A 26,904-nucleotide genomic window follows, 5' to 3' on the forward strand; every position below is an offset into this window, starting at 1 on the left:
TAAAATGCAACAAAGACAGAACAATGACATCACAGCGGCACATGCAAGAACACAAGCAGGAAAATCTATTCTGCAGTGTCAATGGCCAATCAGATTGTCCCCAGAATTGCAACACAGAGAAGGAAGAAGAGAAAACAGAGTTTACAGATTTTCACAATCACCAGTACACTATGTGTGTCTAGATATGGCTATCTGCAGCCCAGCAGTGCATGCTAAAAAAATGTCCACTGTGTTAGCAGGTCTGAATTGGATTCAAGCTTTGCAGGATCTGTTCGGGGAAGTAAGAAGTGAATTTCACAGCCAGAAACCCATCTCCTCCAATGCCGCCTTCCTCTGTGCAGACATTTCTTTAGCATCACCTTTTCCCCAACTTTCTGAAAATGTGCCTAGTTTGTCGATCTGACAATTTAGCTCTATAGACTGTATATATATATATATGTTCCTAGTGTATGTAAGTTAATATGAGCTCTTTGGTTTTCTGGACAAAGGTCTGAAGCTATGTAAAATGGTACAAGCATTAGGAGATTGTAACTAAGAGCTCATGTTTTCATTAATATACCAGTTATGAACTGTCCAATTTGTTAATGTCTGACACAGTTAAGGTTGATCACAGTTAGACATAATCACTTTACTATATAAAATAAATTGCACAATCTATATATATTTATATATATGTATATATATATATATATATATATATATATATATATAAAACAGAGCACCGCAAAGTACTTCATCTACCATCCACAAATTTGCTTTAAGAATATCCTACATCTAGGTTTAATAGTAGTTGTGATATAGGTCATTCTGTTAGGGGCTGTTCTTAATTTCATTAAGTATTCCTTTACTGAGGCATGCTTTCCTCCAGTCGACAACCAATTCTTTGGAGAAAAAAAAAAAAAGGAAAAAAAAACACCCCCAAACCATGGTGGTTGTGTTTTGTCTTTTTAAATGAGTATTTTGTAGCCTATGTAGATTCTTAATTTGTGCACCGTGGGCAAGATTTATACTAAACGTTAGATATAAAATTTATTGCATGCAGCAACCTGATTAAGTAAACATGCAGTCAAAAGTATTGACCCTCCTTGGAAGCTTCCTGTGTGTGCGGATCTCTCCTTCCATCAGTGGTCGCTATTTCTAACTCACAGGATGTGTGGTGTGGGTTTGTTTCATTCAATCGATACCCTAGCTTGAATAGAGTATTATGGTATTAACAATACCATTTTAATAGCAGCAAAAGCTATTGCAGCATACATTTATCTAACACTAAAAGACCTAACCAAAATCCTCAGCAGAACAAAAATTAAAAAAAAAAAAAGATGGAAAGGGGGAAAAAAAATCCCAAAACTACAGCTTATGAGGTAACATCCTTACAAGTCGAAATGGAGGCTTATTTTTCTTGAAGGGTTATTTTTACTCTAAATGACCCAAACCAAGGATTGCTGAACATCAGTGAAGTTGTTGCTACATCTGCCACCTACTTCATGAGGATTACCTTTGGTGAGTTGTTTTCTAGGGGCAACTCTAAAGTTTCTGAAAATAAGTGCATGCTCTGGTTTAAAAAATAAAAACAATTAGAATCCTACAAAAGAAAATTGTCATCACAAACATCGGCCTAGTGGAGGCTGATCAGAATGGCAGTCTACAAACTGTCACTAGTGACAAGTCTTGGGTGAGAATTAAGGTACCAAGCGACAATGGGGGAGTCAAAGTGCGAGCCAGGACAGTTACACTCTGCAGGTTTGCATTATACCGGACACTGAGTTCAGTAATATGACTGTAAATAATAATAATAAAAAAAGACCCATTTCTTCTTTAAAGTTGAGAACGAATGCACAGATTTCCAGAGCACTCTAAGCCCAGAGGCAGCCGCTCGTTTCCCTCCAAGCTCTCTACTCCTGTACTCGTGGCTGAGCGAGGCGCTGGCCTCAGCTCCAGCGGAAGGGGACGTGGCGGGGGCGGTCTCCCCCCTCCTTCACCAGTGGCTTGTGGAACTCCCGCCCAGCTCGGGAGTGGATGCTGGCCCAACAGTATTCACAGTAATACTGCAAACAGGTGACGTTGGCACAAAAGAAGGGAGCAAACTTGCCACCGCAGCGAGTGCCCTGGCATTCATCGCACATCTGATCATCCAGGACGTATGGCTTCACTTCCACCTGGCACAGAGAAGGAAAGGGAGAGTCAGTTTGCACCGAGGGTCTCGGGTTCAAGACATCCCAGCCATGTGATGTTCCTTCAAGTGACACTGTCTCCCCTTCAGAGGCCACAGGCAACTCCATTTCACTGATACCATGCTGGATACACTAAGACAAAAATGAAACAATCCCTGACTACAAGTCAGCTAGGCTATGAGCTCTTGGAGGGCAGGGGGTGGTTTCTGTCTTTCTTTTTTGGGGGGGAGGAGTCAGTACTTAGCACATAGTAAGTGCTTAAATAAATACTTATAGTATAATATTATATATAACATATATATATATATATATAATAGCTAACATTTTTATAGTACTCACATGCCAGGCACAATGCTGAGTGCTATACAATAAATGTCTCATTTGATCCATTTTACAGATGAGGAAAATGAGTCAAACATAGGTTAGGTGACTTGCCCAGGGTCATACAGCTAAGTGTCTGAGGCTGGATTTGAAACCAAGCCTCCTTGACTCAAGGTTCGATGCTCTATCCACTACACCATCTAATTGCCACCTATACCACCTTGGCACCCAGGTGATTGACTAACTGAAATACTTCTCAAATATAGTCAAACAATCCACTGAACCACCAATAACTGGCTGAATGATTGAAATCCTTCTTGAATATAGTAAAATAATCCACTATTCTTTTGGGATAAAAAATCCTTATAGGTTTCACCAGCTGTGTAAAGTTATACTTCTAATTTTAGTCAATCAGGATTCAGTAAAACCAGTCTGTGTTCATCCCACCCACACCTTTCTTGGTCTTACAAGACTTACAAGTCTTACACCATAATGGCTTGAAACTTTAGTCATTCCTTGCTGAAAATGTTTCAGCTCTAGTCCCAGTTTGGCTATGTACTGGTTGAGTAACCATGGGTGAGCCATTAGACTGAGTCTCAATTTCCTCATCTTTAAAAAGGGGATGATGGCACTTCTCTTACAAGGCTGGTATAAGACTTAAATGAGATAACACGTGTAATGCTTTTGGTAATCAGAAAACGCTACATAAATGATCGAGCTATTTCTATTCTCTCTATGTCATCCTCAGGAAAAGGCATTTTGGCGGGCCTAGACGGCCTTCTAGTGGCGATGAACTCTGCTTGAGTTGGCCTTAAAAGCTATGGCTCACAGGATTTGAAGCCTTGGCACTTGCTGAATCCTTATTTATGCTCTGGCCACTTTTAAGGACGCTCATGCTCTCACTACTTCTGCCCTGCCTGGTTTTTCTAAGGTAACCCAGTGCCACTCAAAGAGTAGGCACATTATAAATGCTTCCTGACCTTCCATGGCCAATATCTGCTGACTGATCCAGTCCTTAATGTAAAGATTCTCATTTTCAACCTGTAATGTGTAGTAGGCCTTGGGTCTTGTGGCTGTGCCATGTGCCAATGGGCTTGGCTTGGGTTTATGTAGCCATGTTCTTCATAGTGTAATTTTTCTAGCTTACGTGGATGGCTGATTCCAAACATGTGCTCTTACGTGAATTTGCTCCTAATCTTCCCACTACAGTTTGGGCAAAGAGAAATTTTTCTCATCCTTGGCTAAAAATATCATCACTTTCCCACTTCAGAGTCATTAAATCCTATTTGAAGTTCTTTTTTTTCCTTGGGGGTGGGGGAATAGATCCTGATGATTATATATGATAACAAAACTTAAAATAAAAATTTATTATCAACATAGTCTCACCCCTCCAATAACATGGTAGGTAGGGTTCACCGCATCATACCTACTCAAACATCCTTCAGGGCTCAAGTCCAATCTTGCTTCTTTCCTTTTTGCAACGTTTCTCTAACTCCCACCCACTGATCAGTGCCTCCTTTGAACTCCTGTAGCATGTCTCATCTAGAACCTCCATTTGACATCTACAACCTAATGCCTTGGCGTTACTTCTTACCTTTTTTGTTCAATGAGATTGTGAACTCCACGAACATGCTAACACAGAGCTGAGCATGGAGACTTTTAAATATTTACCCATTTAAATAACCCAAGGATAAATGAATCCTCCTGGGAATCAGTGTAGCTTATTCTCTACCTTTAGCTAGATTGTTTGGATCTAAAATTAAAGATCCCATAAGCAAAAGTAGTAGTTAGTTATCCCATTTCAGGCATAATTACAATGATCCAATGTCTCTTTTTTTCCCCTGTGGATAGTTTAGTTTTCTGGCTTTGTGCACATAGAACTTTAAAGGGCTCTGAGTGGTTCAAAAATCTTTTATTTCAGAATCACTGGGTCTCAGTGTTGGGGAGAGACTTCAGCATTATCTTATCCAACTTCTACCTGACCAAGAGTCTCCTCTAAAACATCTCTAACAAGTTCTCACATGGTTTCCATTTTTCTGACTTCACCATGCCCCAGGAATTACTGGGAAAATCTCATCATCCTGCAAGCTTCCATCAGCTTTAGGACTCCATTTCATCACTGTCCTTGGCCTCTCTGATCGGAGGCTAGAGCATGAACTCCAGAGTCTCCGTTTAAGGAGACAGCTCAGCTCATACATCAACTTATTTCTCACCAGGCTGCATTACTTTAAGCCTTCTCTGACTGATTTTTCTACCAAGCCTCAAGAAGCTCATTATTGGGGAAAAGCTCATCATCCTGAAAGATCCTATCAGCCTTGATACCACACCTCTGATCAGAGGGTGGAGGCATGAACTCCAAAATCTTCATTTTAGGAGGAAGCTCAGTTCAGAACATCTCATTTCTTACCTGGCTTCACTACTTTCCCCCATGTCCCCAGTCAGGTACCTTCCCTTTAACTCTTTCTTCCCCACCCTGCCCAGCCCTACTTTTCAGCTTCTCTTGTGTACTGTCATTCCCCATCAGAAGCACGATTAAAAACTCAGGGGAAAAACAAGACAAAAACACTGGTCCCCAAACCAGGACTCCACAAGCATATGGAAGAAATCAAGCAATAGATGAAAAAAATGAAATGTGGTTATTCAGGAAAAAATGGGAATGAGAATAAATTAATTAGAACAGAAGGCAGAAAACATGAGGCGAGATGTGGATACCCTGAAAAGGAGCAAACAGAACTCAACATTTCAACGAGACAACAACAAAAAAAATTAGAACGAAGTAAAAAGACTGAAAGTTTAGAACAAATAAAATCTTATTTGATCTGCATGACAACCCTCAGAGGTAGATACTATTAGCTCCATTTTACTGATGAGAAAATGTGGAAGAAAAAGATGAAGTGGAGGGAAGGGAAAGGAATGAGCTTTCTATAGTGCCTACACTGTGCTAAGAACATTTTACAAACATTCTATCATTTGACCCTCACAATAACCCTGGGAAGTAAGGTGGTATTATTGCCATTCCTGTAGTATTTGTATCCCCAGCACTTGGCATAGTGCCTAAAACAGGAAGTACTTCATAAATGTTTAATGGCTGACTGAATTATACTTGAAGTCCCCTCTAGTGAGAAGGAACCTACTATCTCCTGATGCAACCCATTCACTCCTCTTTTGGAAAGCTCTAAAAAATAAATACGCAATCTTCTTCTCTGTGATTGATGCTCTTGTATGAACCAGAGAAATCTTCTCAACCTCAAATGCACCACCTTCATGAAGTTTTCTTTCCTTCCTCAGAAATCACATAGTACTTGGTACCTTTCAAACTAGTCTAACCTATGGGATTCACATATTTACTAAGCTGTGTCACATCTTTGTATATGGGTCCTACTCTTGCTAAACTGTAATCAATGAAGGTAAGGACCAGGTTTTCACTGCTACCTTCCTAGGGCCTACCTGGCTGATCACTGCAGTTCAGCCTCCACAATTCTGAGGGTTCCCTGGCCCTACCTTTCTCCTAGGAAAGGATATAGCTTCTCTAAGAACAAACATCATCTTGTCTTGCTTCACATTCCCTTGGAATCCAGCTCCAGTAGCAGATACAAGGCTGCATACCTCTTGCCTCAGTACTAGGTCTTTACTTCACATCTCTCATCAAAGTTTAGACTGCTGAACAGGAAAAAACATTTTTTTTTATTTCCCTCACAAGTAATTTAGGAACATGTTTCCCATATGTGACACCATGTGAGCTCTCACTCTTTGAAAGTGTCTGAGGGATGTCTGAGTAATGTCATTTTTTTCCTGCATAGATTTATTACAGACTTTGGTATACATTGTAGGACACTGCTTATTTATTCAATTTTTTCTTTAAAAAGTACTATTCCAGTATTTTGATTATTATTTCACTTTACTTTCCAATAATCAGCCTCCTCTCTATTTTATTAGTTTATTTTGTAAACTATTCCCTTTAAGGGAGAAAGATCTTTGGGGTTATGGTGACTTGGTTCACAGACAGTCTGACTCTATAGTTTCTAAGGTTTTAGCTACCTGTCCACTCTCTCCTCCCATCAAAATTAAATCACCACTGGGCAACACTATTTTTAAAATATCAAAGAAGGAAGCATGGGAAGTCAGAGATGAGGTTAAATCATGAAACTGGGGAATTTTCAGCAAAAATGTTGATATTAAAGGTTCTAACCAAGCCCATTGCCCACAAAAACATCCCCAGCAATGATGTAAAAGAGCAACCAATGAAGCAATTCAAAGAAAACGAAAGGAAAGAACCAGTAAACTCCTCCATCTAGTTAAACACTACACAAGGCACCAGAAACCTGCAGGTGCTCTGCCTGGGGGGATTCTGGGGACTTGAGAGCCAGCAAGATCTCCATTAAATGGGTCCCAAAGCCAAGAGGGTCCTAGCCTTGGCCTGTCCAAGCTGCAGGATAGGAAAAAGGCAGGTTCTGGTAGATGAGTATTTAAAGACTAGGGAAGATGCAGAGGTGCCTAGTTTAACCACGTCAGGACTTTTTAATGTCCTTTCAGGGCTTGTCAAACAAAACCAATCCCTAGTTGGTGACAAGGAGATAGAGATGGAGAATAGGCCAAAACCAGCATCCATGTTGTGATACCAGGCAATGGAGGAGGAAGCCAAGGAGTGAAGTAGAGGGCAAAAACCTAGACCCAATGCCTTGTTCTAAGCTGAAACTACAGAGTTCCTAGAAGGGAGAGGAGCCAAATCCAGTCATGTCATGGCAGTAGCAACAACATTAAGACCACAAGAGAACAAGAGGGAGAGAGGGAGGGAGATGAAACTAGAGGAAGGGAAGGAGAAAAGAAGGAGAGACAGACAGACAGAGAAAACACAGATGACAGAGTGACATATACATGATAAGAGACGACAAAGACAGAAATTAAGTGCATACTAACAAGTGCTAGAGACACAAATGCAAACAAGACAATTTATAGCCTCAAGGAACTTATACTCTAATGGGGAAAGATAAGACAGAAAAGCGTGGCAGAGATGAGACCTGGTACAGGGGCCTCCATCTGGTCAAGACACAGTAAAAAGCTTAGCTATGAGAGTCTGGGGACCCAAGGGCAGAATCCATGGTTCAGGTCAAAGACAGAAGAGGATGACAGTCTGACAGTAGAAGGCCTGGTATGGAAATAGCTGAGGCCTAGGAAACTCATCCAAGAGTGTAGAAAGAAGCATAGCCTAGTTCCAAGCCAGAAACTCAAACTGGTGACAGGAGCAAATAGAAGAAAATTCCTCTCCCAATGAAGAAATACCAAGGATTAACAGAAGCCCATGAAATAAACCCAAAAGGAAAAAAAAAGTATAATTAAGACCTCAGGGGAAAAACAAGATAAAAACATTGATCTGGAAACCAGGACTGAAGCAAAAAAAAAACAAAACAAGTAGATTGAAGAAATGAAGCAAGAGATTGAAAAATGAAAAGTGATTATTCAGGAAAAAATGGGAATAAACAGAAAATAAACTGCTTAGAACAGAAGGTAGAAAACATGGTTCAAGGTGTGAATTCCCTGAAAAACATAATGGAGCAAACAAAAATCAAAGTTTCAATGAGACAACAACAAAGTCAAATGACTGAAAGATTAGAACAAACAACAGATAAAACCTTATCTGATCTTCATTACGACCCTGCTATAGGTAGGTACTATTATCACCTCCATTTTACTGAGGCAGAAAGAGATAAAAGGAAGGGAAGGGGAGGAAATAAGCTTTCTGTGGTACCTACTATGTGTCAGGTACTATGCTAAGAACCTTTTATAAATATCATATAATTTGATCCTCACAATAACCCTGAGAGGTTAGGTAGTAAAATCCCCATTTTTACAGTTGAAGAAAATGAGACAGAGGTTAAGTGACTTGCTCAGGGTCACACAGCTAGTGAGTGTCTGAGGCCATATTTGAACTCAGGTATTCTTTTTTTTTTTTTTTAAGCAATCGGGGTTAAGTAACTTGCTCAAGGTTACACGGCCAGTTATTTCTGGGTGTGGTGCTGAGTGTCTGAGCCCGGGATTGGATCTGCAGGTCATCCCAACACTGGAGCAGGTGCTCTTACTCGCTGAGCCACCTGGCCGCCCCTGAACTCAGGTATTCTTGACTCCAGGCCCAGCACTCCATCTACTGCACCACCACCTATTATTTCTATACTCCTGGGCTCTTGTAGCTCCCAAGGCTACTGAGACAAAAGTTTACTGATGATGTCCAGTTGAAATGTGGGTTACTGTCTGCTCCTTATATAAAGACAGACCAGACTCTCAGCTATTCATTATTGGTGGTTAGGTAAGAGTGGTTCAGTAATGGCACTGAGACATTGAAGCCTACATACGTCTGTAGTGGGTGGACAACAGCCTGCTGTCCAGAGAGAGTTGTGACCATATACAGCAAACAGCATTTAGGACATGTTACAGTGGGTGGAAATTAAAAAACAAACACTGCAGTCAAGCAAAACTGACTTCCTAATGCAAATAGAGTCTGAACTGCAAGAAGTGGTTTCTTAAATACAAGCCTTAGAAAACTGATAAACTTTTTTTTAACATTTGATACCAACTTTAAAAAAAATTATAGTGTCTAGTCCTAGTCGGGTGATGAACCATCATCACACTTAACTGCAAGTTTGTCACTTGACTCATCAATTAAATGGAAACCTCTACAGCTAACACATTCACATCATATAGTTAGCTCAATGCCAGCCTTGCATTGCTGGGCCTCACTGGCTGCATCCTCCCTGCTGCCTCCCCCAGCTGGTCTCTCTCTTGTTTCCTACTTGAAAAAGTTCTGGTAGCAAAGCTAAATCACCAACTCTCCTTACTCCCTGGTATTTTCCTCTAGTTTACCTTTGTGAAAACATAAGGGAATGAGATTCTCTTACACCATTCTGTCATTAGGAAGGAAGGAAGTTTACAAGCATTCATTAAGTACCTATTATGTGTCAGTCCTGTGCTATTTGACAAATATCTCATTTCATCCTCACAACAATCTTGGGAGGTAGATACTATTATTCTCCTTATTTAACAATGGAGGAAACGGATGCAGGCATAGGGTAAGTGACTTGCCCAGGGTCACATAGCTAGCAAGTCTCTGAGACTGGATGTTAACTTAGGTCTTTCTGATTCCAGACCTATCACTCTATCTGCTGTACTACCTAGCCATGGATAATGTGAATATCCAATGCAAATGAAACACAACCTGCCTCTGTGTGGGAAACAATGATTAAGAAGCCACCTAGTTTTTCGGGGACAGGAAGTTTGTTCTAGATGAGGAAGTTAAAATACAAAAAGTATAATGCAGCTAACTGTATGGCTTAATCTGATTCTCCAAAGCTTTGATCATTTAGAAACTATTGCCTGTATTCTTCCTTGTCCTCTACTAATAGCTCCCTGACCCAACCCAGAGTTGACAAGTTGGCCAAGTCTAACTCAGTTGTGCCCACTGATCTGTGGACTCCTATAAGAGAAATTCCCTTAACCAACTAGCTAATGGGACCACACAGCATGGCAGTTAACTTTTCAGCTGTTAAGTAATGACATTTAAGGCACTCTTCCAAGATCTGACCCTATTGAGTCTTGACACAATGGGTTACAGGTGTGTTTCCTGAACGAAAATGGAAAAAAAAAAAGGTTTAGAGATCATTAACACTATGAATTTTATGCCCTAAAAAGTCCTAAAGAGACAAGTTTCAAGATAACCCAAAGCACCAAGCTATGTTGATTTGAAAAAGACTAAACAGGAATCCTGATATTTAGGAAACACATGAGATGTTTAGAAAATTAAAGAAAACCTCACAAAATAGCTTTCACTTCACAAAATTGGCAGGGTTTTCCAGACCCAGCAGGCCCAACATAATACCTCCAATATCACTGGTCTAAACTCTCAGTAGACCCACTCTGACATTTTCTGACACAAGATTTAGGGTAATTTAAAAAGTCATTAGGAGAGGTGATTTTAATTTCAGTTTCTCTTTTTACCATAACATGAGTTTTTTTTGAAAACCATTTTTCTCGTTTGCAAATCGCAAACAATGCCGTTAAGGGATGCAGAAGATGTGCTGGGAGACCTGAATTCAATTATACCACACTAGTTGTGTGACCCTGGCCAAGATATAACCTCTCTGGGCCTCACTCTCCTCATCTGGTCTCCTGATTTTATATCTAATGTTCTTTTCATACACTATGCTGCCTTCTCAGATGAAACCCGAATCTGCTCTAGGGAAGGCAGCCCTCTTGTCATTTCACACCCCCAATCCAACCCTGTCACCTCAGAGTTTCCCTTCATTCTGCATTAGTTACTGAAGTGACTAATACCACCTGCCTCTTCTTGGTTCTCTGAATTTCAAATTAAAAAAAGAAAGAGAGGTAAAAAATTTTTGTCAAGGAATCTTGGTACTACTATGACTGAAACTTTTCAAGATATAATAGGATATTTAATTAACCTGATGCCACTATGTTTCCATGGAGGTCAAACACAGAAAGAAGATTCCATGTATTATATTAATAGCAGCACATTTTATGGTAGCAAAAAGCCTAGAATCAAGGTGGGTTCCTCTCAGTTAGGGAAGAACACACTGAGGTATGTGAAAGTAATGGAATATCACTGCACCATAAGAAACGGTGAATGTGAAGAATTCAGAAAAATATGGGCAGACTCATATGACTTGATACAGAGTAAAGCAGGCAGAAACAAGAGAACAATATAAGCAATGACTACAATAAAGCAAATGAAAGTAATACCAAAAGGCAACCAAACTCAGATAAATTGGAACAATTAATCTTGGTCCTGGAGAACAGGTAACTGGAGAACAGGTTGAAACTATGCCCAAAGGACTATAAAACTGCACACCCTTTGACTCTGCAATACCACTAGTAGGTCTGTATCCCAAAGAGATCGAAGGAAAAGGAAAAGGACCTATATGTACAAATATATTTATAGCAGCCTTTTTTGTGGTGGTGAAGAATTGGAAATTGAAGAAATACCCATCAATTGGGGAATGGCTGAACAAGTTGTGGTATATGAATGTGATATAATACCATAAGAATGACAAGCAGGTTGTCTTCAGAAAAACATGAGAAGACTTATATGAAGTAATGCAAAGTCAAGTGAGCAGAACCAGGAAGAGAACCAGGAGAGCAGCAATAGTGTTAACATGACCAACTGTGAAAGACTTAGCATACTTTTTCACTTAGATTTTCTTGCTTTTTTGTGACATGGCTAATATGGACATATGTTTTACATGACTTCACATGTATAATCAGAAATCATATTGTTTACCTTCTCAATGGAAAGGAGAGGGGTTGGAGTGAGGGAAAGAATTGGGAACTCAAAAAAAATTTTTTTTTTGCTTTTTGTGGAGGGCAATTGGGGTTGAGTGACTTGCCCAAGGTCACATGGCTAATTTTGTGTTAAGTGTCTGAGGCCGAATTTGAACTCAGGTCCTCCTGACTCCAGGGTCAGCACTCTATTCACTGAGCCACCTTAGCCGCCCCCCCCCAATTTTTTTAATGAATGTTAAAATAAATAGACAATAATTGTAAAAAGATGATAAAACACACTTCTATCCCCTTGGTGAAGTGGAAGATGATAGTAACATTGCAAAGACCCTCAGACATCAGTTTTTAAACTCATTTTCTTTATTAAAGAGGAAGGTTCAGCAAGGTACGAAATACCAATAAATGATTGTGATTTAAAAAGAGGCAGTAATAAGACTTAAATTTAAAAGATGACATCATAATAGATCTAAGCAAGTCTTCCCTCATCTGTTGGCTGGACTAACCTTGCACTTGTCACTAAGAATGGCAGGAGGGCACAGGATCCAGAATCCAGCTGGATTCCTTGGTAGACTTCTGGCTCCAGAAGCATCCTATCGTGCCACCAAAGTGACAGCTAATCAGAGAGATGGCAACAGCTTTTTGTTTAGTTCACTGACCTCTCATGAGAAGAGATCTAAGCACCAAAGTCCTTACTTTGCCTCTGAGTATTCTCAGAGGCCTGGGGACAGGGCACAGAAGTTTAGAATGGTAGAGAGGGAACTTTGAAGGGAAGAAGAGGAGGCTGGAAGAGTTGCTCAAATTAGGTTTTTGAAGGAGAGAATGGAAAAGATCGAGTCTAACCCTTACCCAAATCATGAATCTTTTCCTGTAACATCTCTGAGAAATGGTAATCAAGCCTCTCTGACTAAAGTGCTCCAGGAAAAAGAAATACACAGTAGAGACCCCACGCCCAATTAGTCCATTCCAGATTCCTTCTGCTCATACCAGTCAAAATCTGCTTCCTTGAAACTTCTGCCAATGAATGGGCCCTCCTTCTAACCTACACAGAGATTCTGCTCTCCTTACTGAGTGTCCTATTGTCCTCACCAATCTTACCCTTCTATCTGCCCCTGGGACCTAGAGCAACTGAGCATCAAAACAACTCAATAAGTAATTATTCAACCCTTAGGGACAAATACAGGCAGTTGGGTGGACATGGACAGAGTACTGGGCTTGGAGTCAGGAAGACCCAAGCCTGAATTCTGACTCAGACTCTTGGTAGCTCTATGATCCTGGGCAAGTCATTTTTCCTCTCGGCTCAGTTTCCTCATCTATAAAACAGGGGCATAGATGAGATGGGCCCTGTTTCACTCGAAATCTATTACCTTATGATCCTGAGGCACTAGATGCCAGGAATGCAAAGACAAAAATAAAGATATCCCCAGGAAACTCACATTCTATTTGGGGTAAGAAAATACAAGCTATACAGAAAGTAATTAGAGGGGGGAGGTTGGAGGAGAGGGAAGATAATCTAACAAATGGAGGAAAATCATGTGCTGTCTCATACAGGAGGCAACACTAACAGAGGCAGGGATTCCTAGAAGTGAGGATGATGGAAAAGAGGCATGCTGGACTGCCTGTGCAGTCAGGGAGGTCAGAGGAGTAATTTCATCAATGACGAAGAGTTTGTTTAAAATAAAAGGTACACAGTGAGTCTAGAAAGCTAGGCTGCAGTGAAGGGGTGAAAAAGCTCTGGACACCAGAGGAGCTGCTGTTCCACCCTAGAGGCAATAGGGAGCCAATGAAGCTTCTTAACCAAGGGAGTGACATGGTCAGACTGGTGCTTTAGATAGCTATGTGCTAGATGGATTGGAGTAGGCAGATGCTAAAGATGGAGACCATTAAAAGGCTATTTTAATAGTGCAGGTGATGGCCATGAGAAGAGAGAGAGAAAGGGAAGACTGGAGAGAAGTCACACATGCAGAAAGTACACCTGGCAACTTTGGGACTCTTCGGTGTGAAGGATCATGAAGAGTCAACAATAACCCAGGCAGCAAACCTGGGTAACTCAGACAATGCGCAGACCAGAGGTCATCGGGTCCAGTTCCCTCAGTTTACAGATGAGGCAGTAAGGTTCCAGAAGGAGGTGAAGTGCTTCACCCAAAGTCACAGAGACAGGGGCAAGGGCAGATTAAAACCTGAGAGGAGCAAAATGGAGGAAGATGACCACTCCCCACCACCTTTTCACAGAATCCTGCTGCCTCTCAGGGGTGCCCTCAACAGAAATAAAGTTAGGAAGAAGGGGGCGTGAGATATGGTGAGTTTGAGATGCCTGTGCACACAGCCACCTGGAACTGTCCAACAAGCACTGGGCACTATTACCAAATGAACCTCAGGAGAGAGAAGAGGGCTAGACAGGGAGAATGAATTCATCTGCACAGAGAAGATGGGCACATCAGGGGAAGCTGCTGAGATCACGCGGAGAGAGATATAAAAAGAAGAGAAATGCAGGTTCAAGATAGATTGCCATGGCAGGAGGGCAGGATATGGAGAAGGAGCCAGAAAAGACTCAGATGGGCAGGAGGAGAACCAGGAGAGCAGGGCATCACTGTTTGCTACTGATGTTTAGCTATCTATAGAAAGGAGGGTAAACAAATGTTTACTGAAAATGAAAAATGGTTACATTCAGGGCTTATCCCTTTAGAGGATTTCATGTACTGCATTAGAAAAATCTTTCTCTTGATTTATGAGACTGAGGGGAAAACATTTATTTGGGGTCACAAAGAACACAAGATGAAAAAGCTTTAACATCTTATATGCTGTCATCATGGTTAAAAATACCATTAGAACTGTTAGGAAAATTATGGATGCCCTACTTTGCCCTGATGACGTCTGATATTACTTAGAATCCATTTGGGAGGCTCACTTTTGTGACAAAGGGGCAAAAGTCAAATTGATACTAAAATTTGCATTTAATTTGCATGTTTAGAATTATTTCACTATCAAAGGAAACTTGTCAGTACAAATAATATTTTCTAGATAAAAAAATAAATCCTTTACATAGAGAACAACTCTTATCTACAATGCAAATTATGAAGTCATCTTATATTTTTGCCAATACCAAAAAAAAAAAATAACATTTTCCATTTATGTGATGTTTTAAGGTTTTAAAAAGTACCTTCCTCATAGCAATGTCATGAGGTTAAAAAATTGCAAATATTATCACATCCATTTTAAAGAGAAGGAAGCTTAGGCTTTGGGGTAACATGGTTTGCTTGGCAGTTGCAGTTAGGTGACCTGATGATAGGTTTTCTGGGTTTCAGACCAGCGATCTGTTCACTATGCCATTCTTTATTTCATTCTCCCTATTAGGAGCTGGGAGCATATGAAATAGGTGGTGTTAAAAAAAAAAACAGGAAAAAAAAACCCCAAACCAAAACGCAATCACTGCACCCTGGCAATTAGCTCTTGGAAAAGAAAAGTGATCAGCGTCAAGTTCGTAAAACTCCCTTATGTCCTCAGAGTCTTGAATGAAAGCAGAAGGCAGCCATTAAACAGTGTGGCTGAAAAACTGCAACAATAAAACTGCCGGAATAGCACTTTTAACTTTCCAAAGTACTTTTGCATCATTTATTACATTTTTACCTTGACAGCTCTGTGAATGATGGAGGGTTTATTTTTATCACCATTAGACAGAGGAGAAAACAGAATGTAAGCACTTTGTTCAAGGTCCTAAAACTTTTGCATGGCGGAGCTGTTTTTCCTAGTTGTCTCAGGACTCTCTCAGTCAGGGGCTTCTTTCCACTTAACTCTATTCTCTTGAAGCAGTGGCAATATAGTTTCAATTGACCAATTGGATAAACATTAAATTCAAAATATACATAACACAGTCTTGCTATTACTGAGTGGCGAATGCCTTTGCTTCCTCCCCCAAGTAAATATAAGCTGAAGTCATAGATCCTGTCTATCTCATTTGCTGTCAATAATTCTCTGTAACAAGGGCATCAGCTACATGACTCCTTAAGAACATAAAAGCTCTGCTCTCCTCATCCTGGCAAATGTTATCAATCCATTGAATTTCTGCCATATTATACTAAAAACAGCTTCTTAAAAGGCTGAATTATGTGAGTGAAAATCAAAGTAAGTGTAGGAGAGACAATGAGAAATTTAGCTGAAGATTTATTAACTAGAATTTTTTCTTATAAAGCATTGGAAACAAAATGGAAGTATAATAACGGCTAGCATTCATATAGTCCTTTAAAGTTTGCAGAGCACTTCACAAATATCTTCTCATTTTATCCTCACAACAACCCGGGGAGGTAAGTGCTACAATTATCCCTATTTCACAGTCAAGAAAACTGAGGCAGATAGAGTTTAAATGACTTGCCCAGGGACACACTGCTAGTAAGTGTCTGAGGCTAAATTTGAAGTCAGTTCTTCCTCGTTCCAAGTCCAGAACTTTCTCTATGTTTTGCTTCATAAAATACCCGTGTTCCTGAAAGACAGTGTGTAAACTGATGCTTTGTAAATCAAATTTTAAATGAAATGTGCTTAGGAGAGCTTATTATTTAAGGACTGGATAGTTTTGAAAAATGGAAAACTCACTTCATTATTTATCTGACATGTGTATATGTTTATGTTTACACATATAGTATAATATGTAATGTATATAAATCTTGATATACTGTATTTTATAAATTGAACTCAAAAATCCAATCCCAACACAAACTCAACAAGCATTCACTAAGGGCTCTTGGGGGCACCATCCTGTGCTTGCTGATTTATTTTTTTCCATTCCATTTCACAAATGCCTTTTCTTTTATATCACAGTCACATCCTTATCCACCCACACCTTCCCCCCTCCTTGTAACAAAGAAAAATGCTTAAGCTAAACTGACTGTAAAAATGAATGCTTTTGACACGATATGTAACATTTTGCAAAGGTCTTCCATCTCCACCAGGAAGAGAAATGAAGGTTTCTTTGCTTAGTGTTAAATAAAGAAGACAATATAAGGGTAAGTCATGGTCTCTACCCTCAAGGTAGAGGGTAGAGAATTTAGAATCTAAATGACATCCACATGGAATGCTCACATATGTATATCTGTGACATGTATACAAAGTAGCTACATAATCATTTGGTGGTACAGAATTCTATGCTAGCTTAAGTAATTCTAGAGGAGAGCAGAAAGGATAAGGTTAATATGGGCTTTGTGGAAGAGTTGGGACTTGGATGGGAAGGCATCCCAGGGAAAGGTGAGGCCCAGAGCAAGGCATATGAGCAGGGCAAGGAGGTGATCAGGCAGGTGGCAGTACAGGGTTCTATTTCTCCTTCGGTGAGTGACATAAGACAGGTAAAACATCTAGGCAGGTAAGCAGCTAGGCGGCCAAGTGAACAGAATCCTGAATTTGCAGTCACTAAGACCTGAATTTGAATCTCTTATTTGACACTTAATAGTCATGTGACCCTGGACATGCCACTTCATCCTCTCCTGTCATCAGTTTTCTCATCTGTAAAATGGGGATTATAGTTGCTACAGCACCCCAGGTTGTGAAGACAAATGAGATTACCTCTGTAAAGAGTTTCACAAACCTTAAAGTACTATGTAAATAAATGAGAGCTATGATTGTTGCTCTTTTGAAAGCAGGTGAGGTGATGTTTCCACTGCCTTTCAGGCTGACTAGACCCCATGTGGAGTGCTGTGACTGTTCCTGATTGCAGCCTTTTCAGAAAAACTTTAACCAGAAGTTCCTCCAGAAATTGGCAACTAAAGTGACAGGGAGCCTGAAGACTATGGCACACAAGGATCAATTGCTGAAGCTGGTGGCATTCAGCCTCCAGAAGGGAACATGCAGGGAAGTCAAGGGAGCTGAAAGACTGACATGGAGAAGCAGGATTACACTTGTGCTTCTTAGCTTCAGAGGGCAATGGGTAGAAGTTGTAGAGAGACCGACTGAGGCTCAATGTTAGGAAAACCCGTCATCGGAAGTAACCAACAGTGGAGAGGGCTCTCTTGGGAGCTAGTGAGGGATGGGTGACCACTTGGGGAGGGCGTTTTATAGGTGATGACTACTGAGGCACAGGTTGGAATGGGTGGTAGTTCTAGTTCCAAGTCTGTGATTCTGTGAGAAATTTCAACTTGAACCTCAGGGCAATAGGGGGTCACTAAAGGTTTCTGAGCAGGAGAATGACAAATGAAGGACAGGTAACTTTAGAGTACTGGGCAGTGTATGGAGAAGTACAGAGGGATTGCAGTCATCTGGGGAGAGACTGATTAATGTGTGACTGGAAGGAGCTCTATGGGTCCCCGACTTGGCCTATGTTCACGTAGAGTAAGCTGCAAAGCAGGGACTCAAACCCAGTTGTTCTGACTCTCAGGTTAGCACTTTCTACTATACCACGTGCCTAGACTAGTTTGACTCCAGTGAGAATTGAAATGAAGGGACAGCTACAGGCAACAGAAGAGACCACAAAACTCAGTGACTGATTGGTTTTTAAGGAACAAATGGGAATGAGTACTGACTCCAGTATTGAAAACGTGGAAGAACTAGGGTACTACTGACTGAAATGGGTAAACTGGGAAGGGGAATGGGGAAATAGGGAAAAAGAATGTGGAAGGAAAAGGGCTCTGCTTCAGACAAGTCCAAGGGGACAGAGGGACATTCAATTCAAGCTGTGAATGATCTACTATGACCAAGGCACTGTGCGAGGCATAGGAAAACAAAAATAAAAAGGCAAACAGAACCTACCTCAAGGAGGTTATAGTCTATGGCCCAAATGCACAAGCAGGAAAATACAAAGTTTGTTAAAAAGCAAAACCAAATCATTTGTAGAAGGAGAATGCCCTAAAAATGGCAATGGGATGAGAGGAGGAATCAAGAAAGGGCCCATGTAAACAACTGAGCTATGCTTTGAAGGAATCTAGGGACTCGATGACGAGGTAGAAGTCGGGAATGGGCACACTCCAGACTTGGACACATTCTAAACCACCTGGTACAAAGGCAAGGAGGCTTGAGATACAATGTCATATTCAGGAAACACCTGGCAAGTCAACTGGACTAGAACATGGTGTGTGTGTGAAGGAAAAGAATATGAACTAAAACCAGAGAAACAGGTGGGAAATAGATTGTGGAGAGTTTTCAGTGAGAGCTAAGAAGTTCGTATTTTATTCTAGAGTGAAAAGAGAAGCACTGAAGATCTGTAAATGAGGGGGAAACAAGGTTAAATCTGTGTTTTAGGAATTCATTGGCAGCTGTGTGGATGGATTTGGGCAGAGACTAGAGTCAAAGAGATCAATTACAGGGCTGCTGTAAGAGTTGAGAGGGCAGATGTTAGGTGAGCAAAGAGAAGGGGACAGATAAGGGAGATGATGTGGAGATAGAATCAATAAGGCTTGGCAACTGATAAGATATAGAAATTAAGGGAGATAAGCCTGTGGCGTACCCAGGTAGAGATGTCCAGCAGGGAATGGGTAATGTGGGATTGAAGTTCAGGAAAAAGACTGAAGCTAGCTAGCTAGATATATTTGGGAGTCATTGCCATAAAGATGCTAAAAATGAGCCCACAGAAGCTCATGAGATCATCAGGGAATAGTATGGATAAGGAACCCATAGAGGTTCATGATATGACTAGGAATAAGAATGGACAAGAAGAGACTATAAAAGAAAGAGAGGGGAAAGATTGAGGGGGAAAGCTTCCAGAGGAGACAGGGCAATCAAAGAGATATGTACAGTGGCTACATGTGGCAGAAAAAAAAGTCATCTGGCTATCAGAGAAAAAGGAGGAGGGAAGGGATGAGATGGTGTGGAGAAGAACAGAGAACTACTGATGGATAAGCCTTCATCTTCTAAGTAGGAGGCAAGGTCCTCTGTTGAAAGGGAGGAGGTCGCAGGAGTCTGAGAAGGGAAATGGTCCAATGACCACCATGGAGAATGATATAGAAAGTCAGTCATGGAAGAATAAAAAGAATGCTATACAGAAAGGAGGGCCCAGCTAAGGTTAGATAAGATAGTTGTGGGGAACCCAGACACCATAGTTATATAACTTTCTTCAGGAATGTTGAACAGTAGGTGGGTAGAAAGTGCAGGTAACTGGTAGGGGTTTTCCAGAGTTGAAGTCTGATAAAGGGTTAGGACAAAGAGGAAAGAAAGGCAAGGTAACTTATAAGAATATGGTTGAAGAAGCCAGTCACAAGGTCAAGACTGTGAAGTTAGGGAAGGGAAGCCAAGGCAAGGGTGACAGATTGGGAGAACAGGGAAGAGTGGAGGGGCAATAAGCAATTGTAAGGATGAAGAAGAGGTTTAGGAAGGATAAGGCAACAGGATAGATTGAAGGATAGTAGGCTTTAGTCAGAATGAGGAGTTTCTGAGTTCTGGGGTATAGAGATGGAAGAGTTATGGGTGACACAGTAAGAATCTCACTATCCTTATGGGGTGCTGAAGGGGAGTGAAAGTGGAGGTACTGGGAAAAACAAGGGGAACTATTGTACCTTCATCCTCCAAAGTGGGGTGCACATATGCAATAGGGTACTACAAGATAATCCAGTAGGAGGGCATGGAAAGAAAATGCTAAAGCTTCCTTTTTTACTTATTTTAAAATGATAAAAGACATTTCATTGATATTTAATATAGGGATTGAGACTGGTCTTCTCTTTCTATATGTCAGGTGCCACATGTAACATAGGGTACGTGAGCTATGCTGAGGAAGGAGAGTTCCAAGACATAGAGGGCTTGGTGGCCATGTCCTAACTTGTTTGCTATTAGAATACCGTGACACACTGCAGTTTGTGTGTGCCCAGTTAAGAGAACTTATGGATCACATTGTCTAGTTTTAGCTAAACTAACTCTCAAAAAATTGGCAAATGGCTTAAAAAGATTCCTGCAAAAATTCTTGAAGATAATACTAATAATGTGAATGTAAGAGAACTAACATGTGACAGACCTGACACTTCTGTTCCCAAGATGTAACAGAACAGAGCCCCAGCAGCTTCAATTGAATTCAATGAGCCTGGGACAAAGCTCCAGCAATTTCACCTTGCAAGTGTAAAAGAGGCAAGGGAAGGGGAGAGGAGAAGGAACATCAGATAAACACACAAAGTAATCTGGTGAGCAGGGCTGAGAACAACTGGTAGGATCAGGATCACTTGAGGTGAACAGAGACAGAATGAGAACTCAAGTCCTCTGACTCCAAAGCATCCCTCTTCCCACGGCTCCATAATTTTGGCATTTATCCATTCATTTCCTCTCTTTGTCCTGGAACTTCTGCCCATCCCTTAAAGCCCAGGTCAAATACCTCCTCATCCATAGCTTTGCTATGATCCCACCTCCCTCTCCCCCACCTCGAACCTCACATACCACTCTGCTTTGCGCTTTTCTAAAAATGTAGGATATTCTTATTTAGTGCAGTACTGGAAAAGAGATCCAGACTTCAAGTTGGGAAGACATAAGGTCAAGTTCTGCTGTTGAACTCTAATGAAATCATAGGTCAAGGAGAAAGTGAGGGAAGCTACTTGTCTATAATATGTCTTATCCTACTTGACTATAAGAACCGTGAGGGCAGGGACCAAGTCACGCTCGGGTTAGACTTTCTCTGTAGCAAAATACTCTGAGTATAGGAGATGTTCAATAAATGTTTTAATTGAAACAATTCATAAAATATGATTACATATGAAACACTGTGCTTGGCACTAGAATCTCTAATTAGTAGGGTGTCATGACAGTGGAAAAAGAAACCTCCCACCCATCATTCTTCATTTGTAGAGACATAGATATAATTAAACACTCTATTAGGTAAAGGATTTTTTTTCCTCACGTTTTATAGCAAAAACAGGAATAAAACTGGGTAGAGAAGTATGATCGCTGGATCTTTTTTTTCAGCTGGATCCTCTTTTCACCAGGCTCCGAAATACACTGGTGAGAGATGCCAAGTCACTCTTGGTAGAGCTAAATATCTGGTTCTTGTACCTGCTGCACAACAGGTGTGAGTCTACAAATAATTCCCACTAAGAAGTATGATTTCTATAGTACTCATAGGTTTACAAAGCAAGTAAAAATGGCTAGAGGGAACCTTAGATTACCTAGTCTAATCTCCTCATTTTACATAGTGGGAAACCAAGGTCCAACTAGCCTAAGAGGCATTGGCTTTCATCTTAACAACAACTTTAAAAAATAAACACCCTAAAAGTAACATCTTTAATAAGAAGCAGTCACTGAGGTTATGACCTTCACGACAATCCTGTAAGGTGGGAGCTATTATTAGCCACATTTCACAGATAAGGAAACTGAGGCATACAGAGGTTAAGTGACTTTCTAAGGGTCACACAGCTAGTAAGAGCCTGAGGTCAGATCTGAACTGAGATCTTCCTGACTCTGGATCCATTACTCTCAACACTCTGAGTCTCAGTTTTCTTATCTAAAAAAATGTAGATCTTATCACTCATTCTTTCTCCCTTGGGAGTTGTGAAGATCAAATGTGATAATAGATATAAGGTACATTAAAAAAATAAAGTAGCTCACATAAAATGTAATATCATAAACAATACCACTCAGAGAAGTTCATACCACTGAGGCCTCTGAGTAGAACTCTAATGCATAGCCAGTACTTTGCAGGTGAAGGGCATGCAGGTCTCCTTTCTTTGGGCATGTTTATATCACCTTATGTGTTCTCACTGTGTGGGGTTTATGCATTACCATGAGTTGCTTTTTTCTCTAGTTTGCTGTGTTGTGCAATGTTATTTCTGCAACCCATCTACCCCCAACACCGCTTACCCGTTTGTCAATGTCGTTGTGTTGGAGCTGCACAAACCGTGCACTGATCGCAGCAATATAACTCTGCTGATTGGAGAAAGCCACTCGGCCAGCGCCTTTTGGGTACTTCAGTTCTGGGTCTGTATCAATGCCAGCATAGCAGACGCCCCCATAAAGACGGTCCATAATCATGGCCAATTCAACTGCAAGAAAAGAAGCAGGACTATATAACAAATATTTTAAAGGCTTATCTGCCTGGGGGTGGGGGAGGAGAGGAATTTAGGAGTCACGTGATGAAAGAGAAGAAAAATTAAGAACAGAAGGAAAAAATGTCCAAGGCAGTCTTCTGATATACAGAAAGCAGTAGGAACATCATCTTTTGGGATTTTTATAAATGAAACTAATAAAAACACTGGAAAGACTTACTGAAGGGAACATATTAGCCCAAATACCAAATTATGGCCCAGCAGCATGCTTCCATCTCTAATTTCTTACTGCTTAGTCTACCTAATAACTCTACATAAACACAATATTTCAAAATCTCTAGCGACATCTAGAGAATGGAATGACCCACCAGGTGATATAACAGCAAGCCATTATTACCATTCACATGCCCTCTATTCTACTGCCCTGAGAATATGCCATAGAAAGAGTTAAATACTCAAATTTAGTCACTCTACATAGATTTGGGTTTTTTTTTTCATTTTGTCTTAGAATAAAATTCTATTCCAACTTGAAAATAGCCACATTCAGCTCCCACAAAGAAAACTGAGTAGCAAACAAAACTGATGCAGTAATAATAAATTAAAACAGATTTATATAGGGAGTGTAGATATACTGTCTGAATTACACTATCAACAGATGGGTACCACCTAGATAGACTAGGTGTCAAATTTCTTCTAAACATACCTAGTTTGGTACAATGCTCAACTTCTCTGTCTGCTCTAAAAAGTCCCTGTAGAAGAGGCATTTCTAAATTAGTTGAATCAAAAGGACTTGCTTTCTAAATATGTTCTTAGAACAAGGTATTCTACCTAGGAGGGGGAATGTAGTTTACTTACTGGTAACCTGAATTTTCTGAAGGGAAAACTACTGGATGCTGGATCCCCATATATGGGTGCTACAGGGAATCAACCATCCACTTCCTAAAAAGCAAAGAAAGAGTAGGAAGGATGAAGAGAAAGGCTATAGTGACCCTCCAGACACGAAAAGCACTATACAAGCAGGGTGCCATTAATCCTGTGGAGAACATTTGGAAAGGAATATGTGTGTTTGATGATCGGGATTGTGATGAAAGTGGGGGAAGGTAGCAAATACTGCATCACTCCCTTGCTGTATCTCTAACAAAAATGATAGGAAGAACACAATTTGCAGAGATAGAAAGAAAACAGTGCAGACCTGTCATAATGGATCTTCCCTCAGAAAGCTTAATAAATAGCCTCCATTATTAAAAAAAAAACCTCTTCTCCAGATTATATGAAACATATCATCAGTTATACACCCATTTTTACAAGAATAATGTGACAAAAAAGAAAAAAGGGGGGGCTGGCAACCAATTGGCACTACAGATAAAATACTATGAGGGTGGTAGGAAAATATCACATCCAATAATCTTATTATGATCACAAGGACGAGACAACTGCCAGTCAAGGAATAGCAGACAACAAAAGATGAACATGGTGCCAATCTGGTTGCAAGATCCAAAAAATGATGCTCATTAAAAAAAATGCAACTAGAATCATCAAGAACCTTGTAAACATTCTAAATGATATGGAAATATTGAAATTTGCTGCCTGTTGACTATTTATTCATGCCACTGTTAATCTGCACCTGTGTTAATTCTGCCTCCAAAATATCAATTAGCTAAAGGGTCTTCCTAGCCCTAAAATGATGAGATTGTATTATTCCAGTACACTCCTTCAGTAGAGTCCCTCACCCTTCCACTAATAGTCAAGGGCCTGGTAGTACAATTAAGTATTATTCATATTTGTCAAGAAATAAGTCCCTTTGGTGAAATGGATAGAAGATTCTGGGACTCAGAAACGGGTTGATAGAATACTAGAAGCTTGGCTTTAAAGAGTATCTGATTATGGGGTAAGTAGAACTTGTGTTCTGGGATAGGCCAGTGGGTCTGGAAAAGACTGATGAGTAAGAGAATGAGAAGGAATTATATTCTGACTATAGGAAGGAATCTAGGAGACAGTTTAAATGCCTACTTATATCTCAGAGAAGGGTATAATAATCACTAAGACTTCACATTAGCTCAATTCAGGATGAAGTCACTATAATCAGAAGATCTTCTACATTATAAATTTCATTTCCCAAGTATGAGGAGGTTCAAAGGAAGCATTAGCCAGTGAGCTAATAACCACAGATGTCTTATGGGGCCAGAAAAAAATATCTTTGGAGTGTGATAAATCTATATGAAATGCCTTGATAAATCTAGCTACTGAAAATGGATCAATTATTCCCTTGCTGTCCCTGTACTATGAAAAGCAAAAGCTGAGAGCTGTCTGATAAGACCATAACTGATGAAGCTGCATTTCAAGTATTTTATTTCTGAAGAAGGAATGCACACCCACATAGGCTTTTCTTGAAACATCATAAGAAAGGACTTCCACTAAAGAGCTTTGACCTGTCTTTCTGGGACACCAAAAAACTTTGGGCACTTAAACCACTGGAAGCCATTTACTTATTTTAGAGCTTGTTGTAAAACTACTGGTCTGGCAAAAAAGAAAAGGTGGCTAATCTCCAAAGGTAGGGATTAAGGACAGAATGAAGCTTCTTGATACTTGTAATCTAATTAGTCTAAATGTCCTAGTTCCCAAAGAGCACAATCTACCATTACCTTTGAAAAAAAATCACAATCACCTAAATTTAGGGGTTTGGTCCTTTACTCAGATCAGTAACTAATTTACTGAGAATTTATTCTGTAAATATGACACTAGCTAAGTATATTAAATAAACTGATGAGGCATCTTTTGCCACTTACATACTAGACAGATGTGGTTTGGCTTTTCCAACTTAGCTGAAGTCACAAATTTATGAGATGTGCTGATGGGGAAGGCTGTAAGCCAAGGATATAGCTTGTGTCCTACCACATAGAAGACCAAGAGAAATGGACAAAGGGTTGCTATTCAGTTATGTTCTAAAAGCATGGGACCTTCCTGACCCTGTTTATTGCCAGTTCAGAGGAGGCCTACCTTTTAGTTTTGTAGCCTAAAGCTCACTAAAGGTATGGAACCACCTTTAGCTCACATTGCTTAATGAATTTCTCAGAGATATAGTCATTCTTAAAGATGAGAAATACTCAAGTAAATCTTCTATTTCATGTTGGGAAAGGACCACACTTTTGTGGGATGAAGAGGTAAGAGATGGAAAAGAAAATAATTTAGAAGATCAAATTTCAAATGCCCCCTGGACACTAACCAAGATCAGGATACCCTAAAACTATGATTGTGATATCTTAGCCCAAACAAAATTCTTGAGCAAAGGATGCCAATTCTGAAGATATAGCAAACTGCTTATACTTCTGGCAGTCTTACCACCTTCGGATGAAATGATCCCCAGTTGAAGCCTACTTGCTGAAGAAGAATCTTCAAGACCTAATTCTGAAATATAAGCAAGTCTATAGACCACACTATCAGAGGTAATCATGAGGGAGGGAACACTAGTTATTAGTGTAGATGTGGGGAATGTTTGCACTACTTCTATGCTTTTTCCTGAGACATTACCCACAGATGGTCCATTTGGTCATTGCAATAACCTTTTGAACCATAAGAGTTTATAAGAAGCACAGATTTGACCTCATGAACCAATGTACCATGAATGTGTATGACAAATAAAACTTAAGATACCAAGCTTCATCATGTAGATCTCATCATTTTAATTCTGCCATATACTATCCTATGACAAGGGCACCACATCTAGAACATAGGACTCATTTAAAGTCTAGCTAATGATGCTAAAGATTCCTAAATGACTCTCGGTAGACTAATTAGAACCCTAGTCATTTAAATTTGGTTTCTGGCTCTTGGGTAGGTTGTGTTTCTGACTACACAATGACCAAGTAAAGAAATGAACTGGCTTACATTGGTTTACAAATCTTCTACTGGTAACTCGGAATATTTTATTAAAATAAATTCCAACAATAGAACAAAGGCAATGCAAAGAACTACACATTCTCCAAGTGTGATATGTTCCATAAATGGAGGGATAGGGCTGGAGAAGGCAGGGAGAATGAGAAGGTCACGGGAAAAAAAAGTGTAGCTTTTTCACAGCACATAAAGATGTCTTGTAATTGATGGTTCAGAGCCTATCCATCTTCTGGCATATAATAAACCAAGGATGACTCAGACATAAGAATGGTCAAACCCTCACTTTCAGGTAATGAGAAGATCTGAAC

The 26,904-nt window shown here is 40.2% G+C and overlaps 1 protein-coding gene across 5 annotated transcripts in view; it reads right to left on the minus strand.

Moving 5' to 3' along the window:
* Nucleotides 1-681: 681 nt before the first annotated feature.
* Nucleotides 682-26,904, minus strand: part of CPEB3 (cytoplasmic polyadenylation element binding protein 3) — a 184,166-nt gene continuing 157,943 nt past the window's right edge. For 4 of the 5 annotated variants that reach the window (XM_069099228.1, XM_069099227.1, XM_069099226.1 and 1 more), the window contains 2 exons: nucleotides 22,521-22,702; nucleotides 682-2,156 (listed from right to left, as the gene is read on the minus strand). In XM_069099228.1, the coding sequence (XP_068955329.1) occupies nucleotides 1,929-2,156; nucleotides 22,521-22,702 (410 nt within the window). In that variant the 3' untranslated portion in view covers nucleotides 682-1,928. Of the gene's footprint in view, nucleotides 2,157-22,520; nucleotides 22,703-26,904 lie in introns of those variants that run through there. The other variant, XM_069099229.1, reaches the window with a different exon arrangement.

This window comes from Petaurus breviceps, unplaced genomic scaffold (genome assembly GCF_028583685.1).
Source record: "Petaurus breviceps papuanus isolate PSGF00001 unplaced genomic scaffold, PetGlider_PUasm1.0 37, whole genome shotgun sequence".
NCBI classification, from domain to species: Eukaryota; Metazoa; Chordata; class Mammalia; order Diprotodontia; family Petauridae; genus Petaurus; species Petaurus breviceps.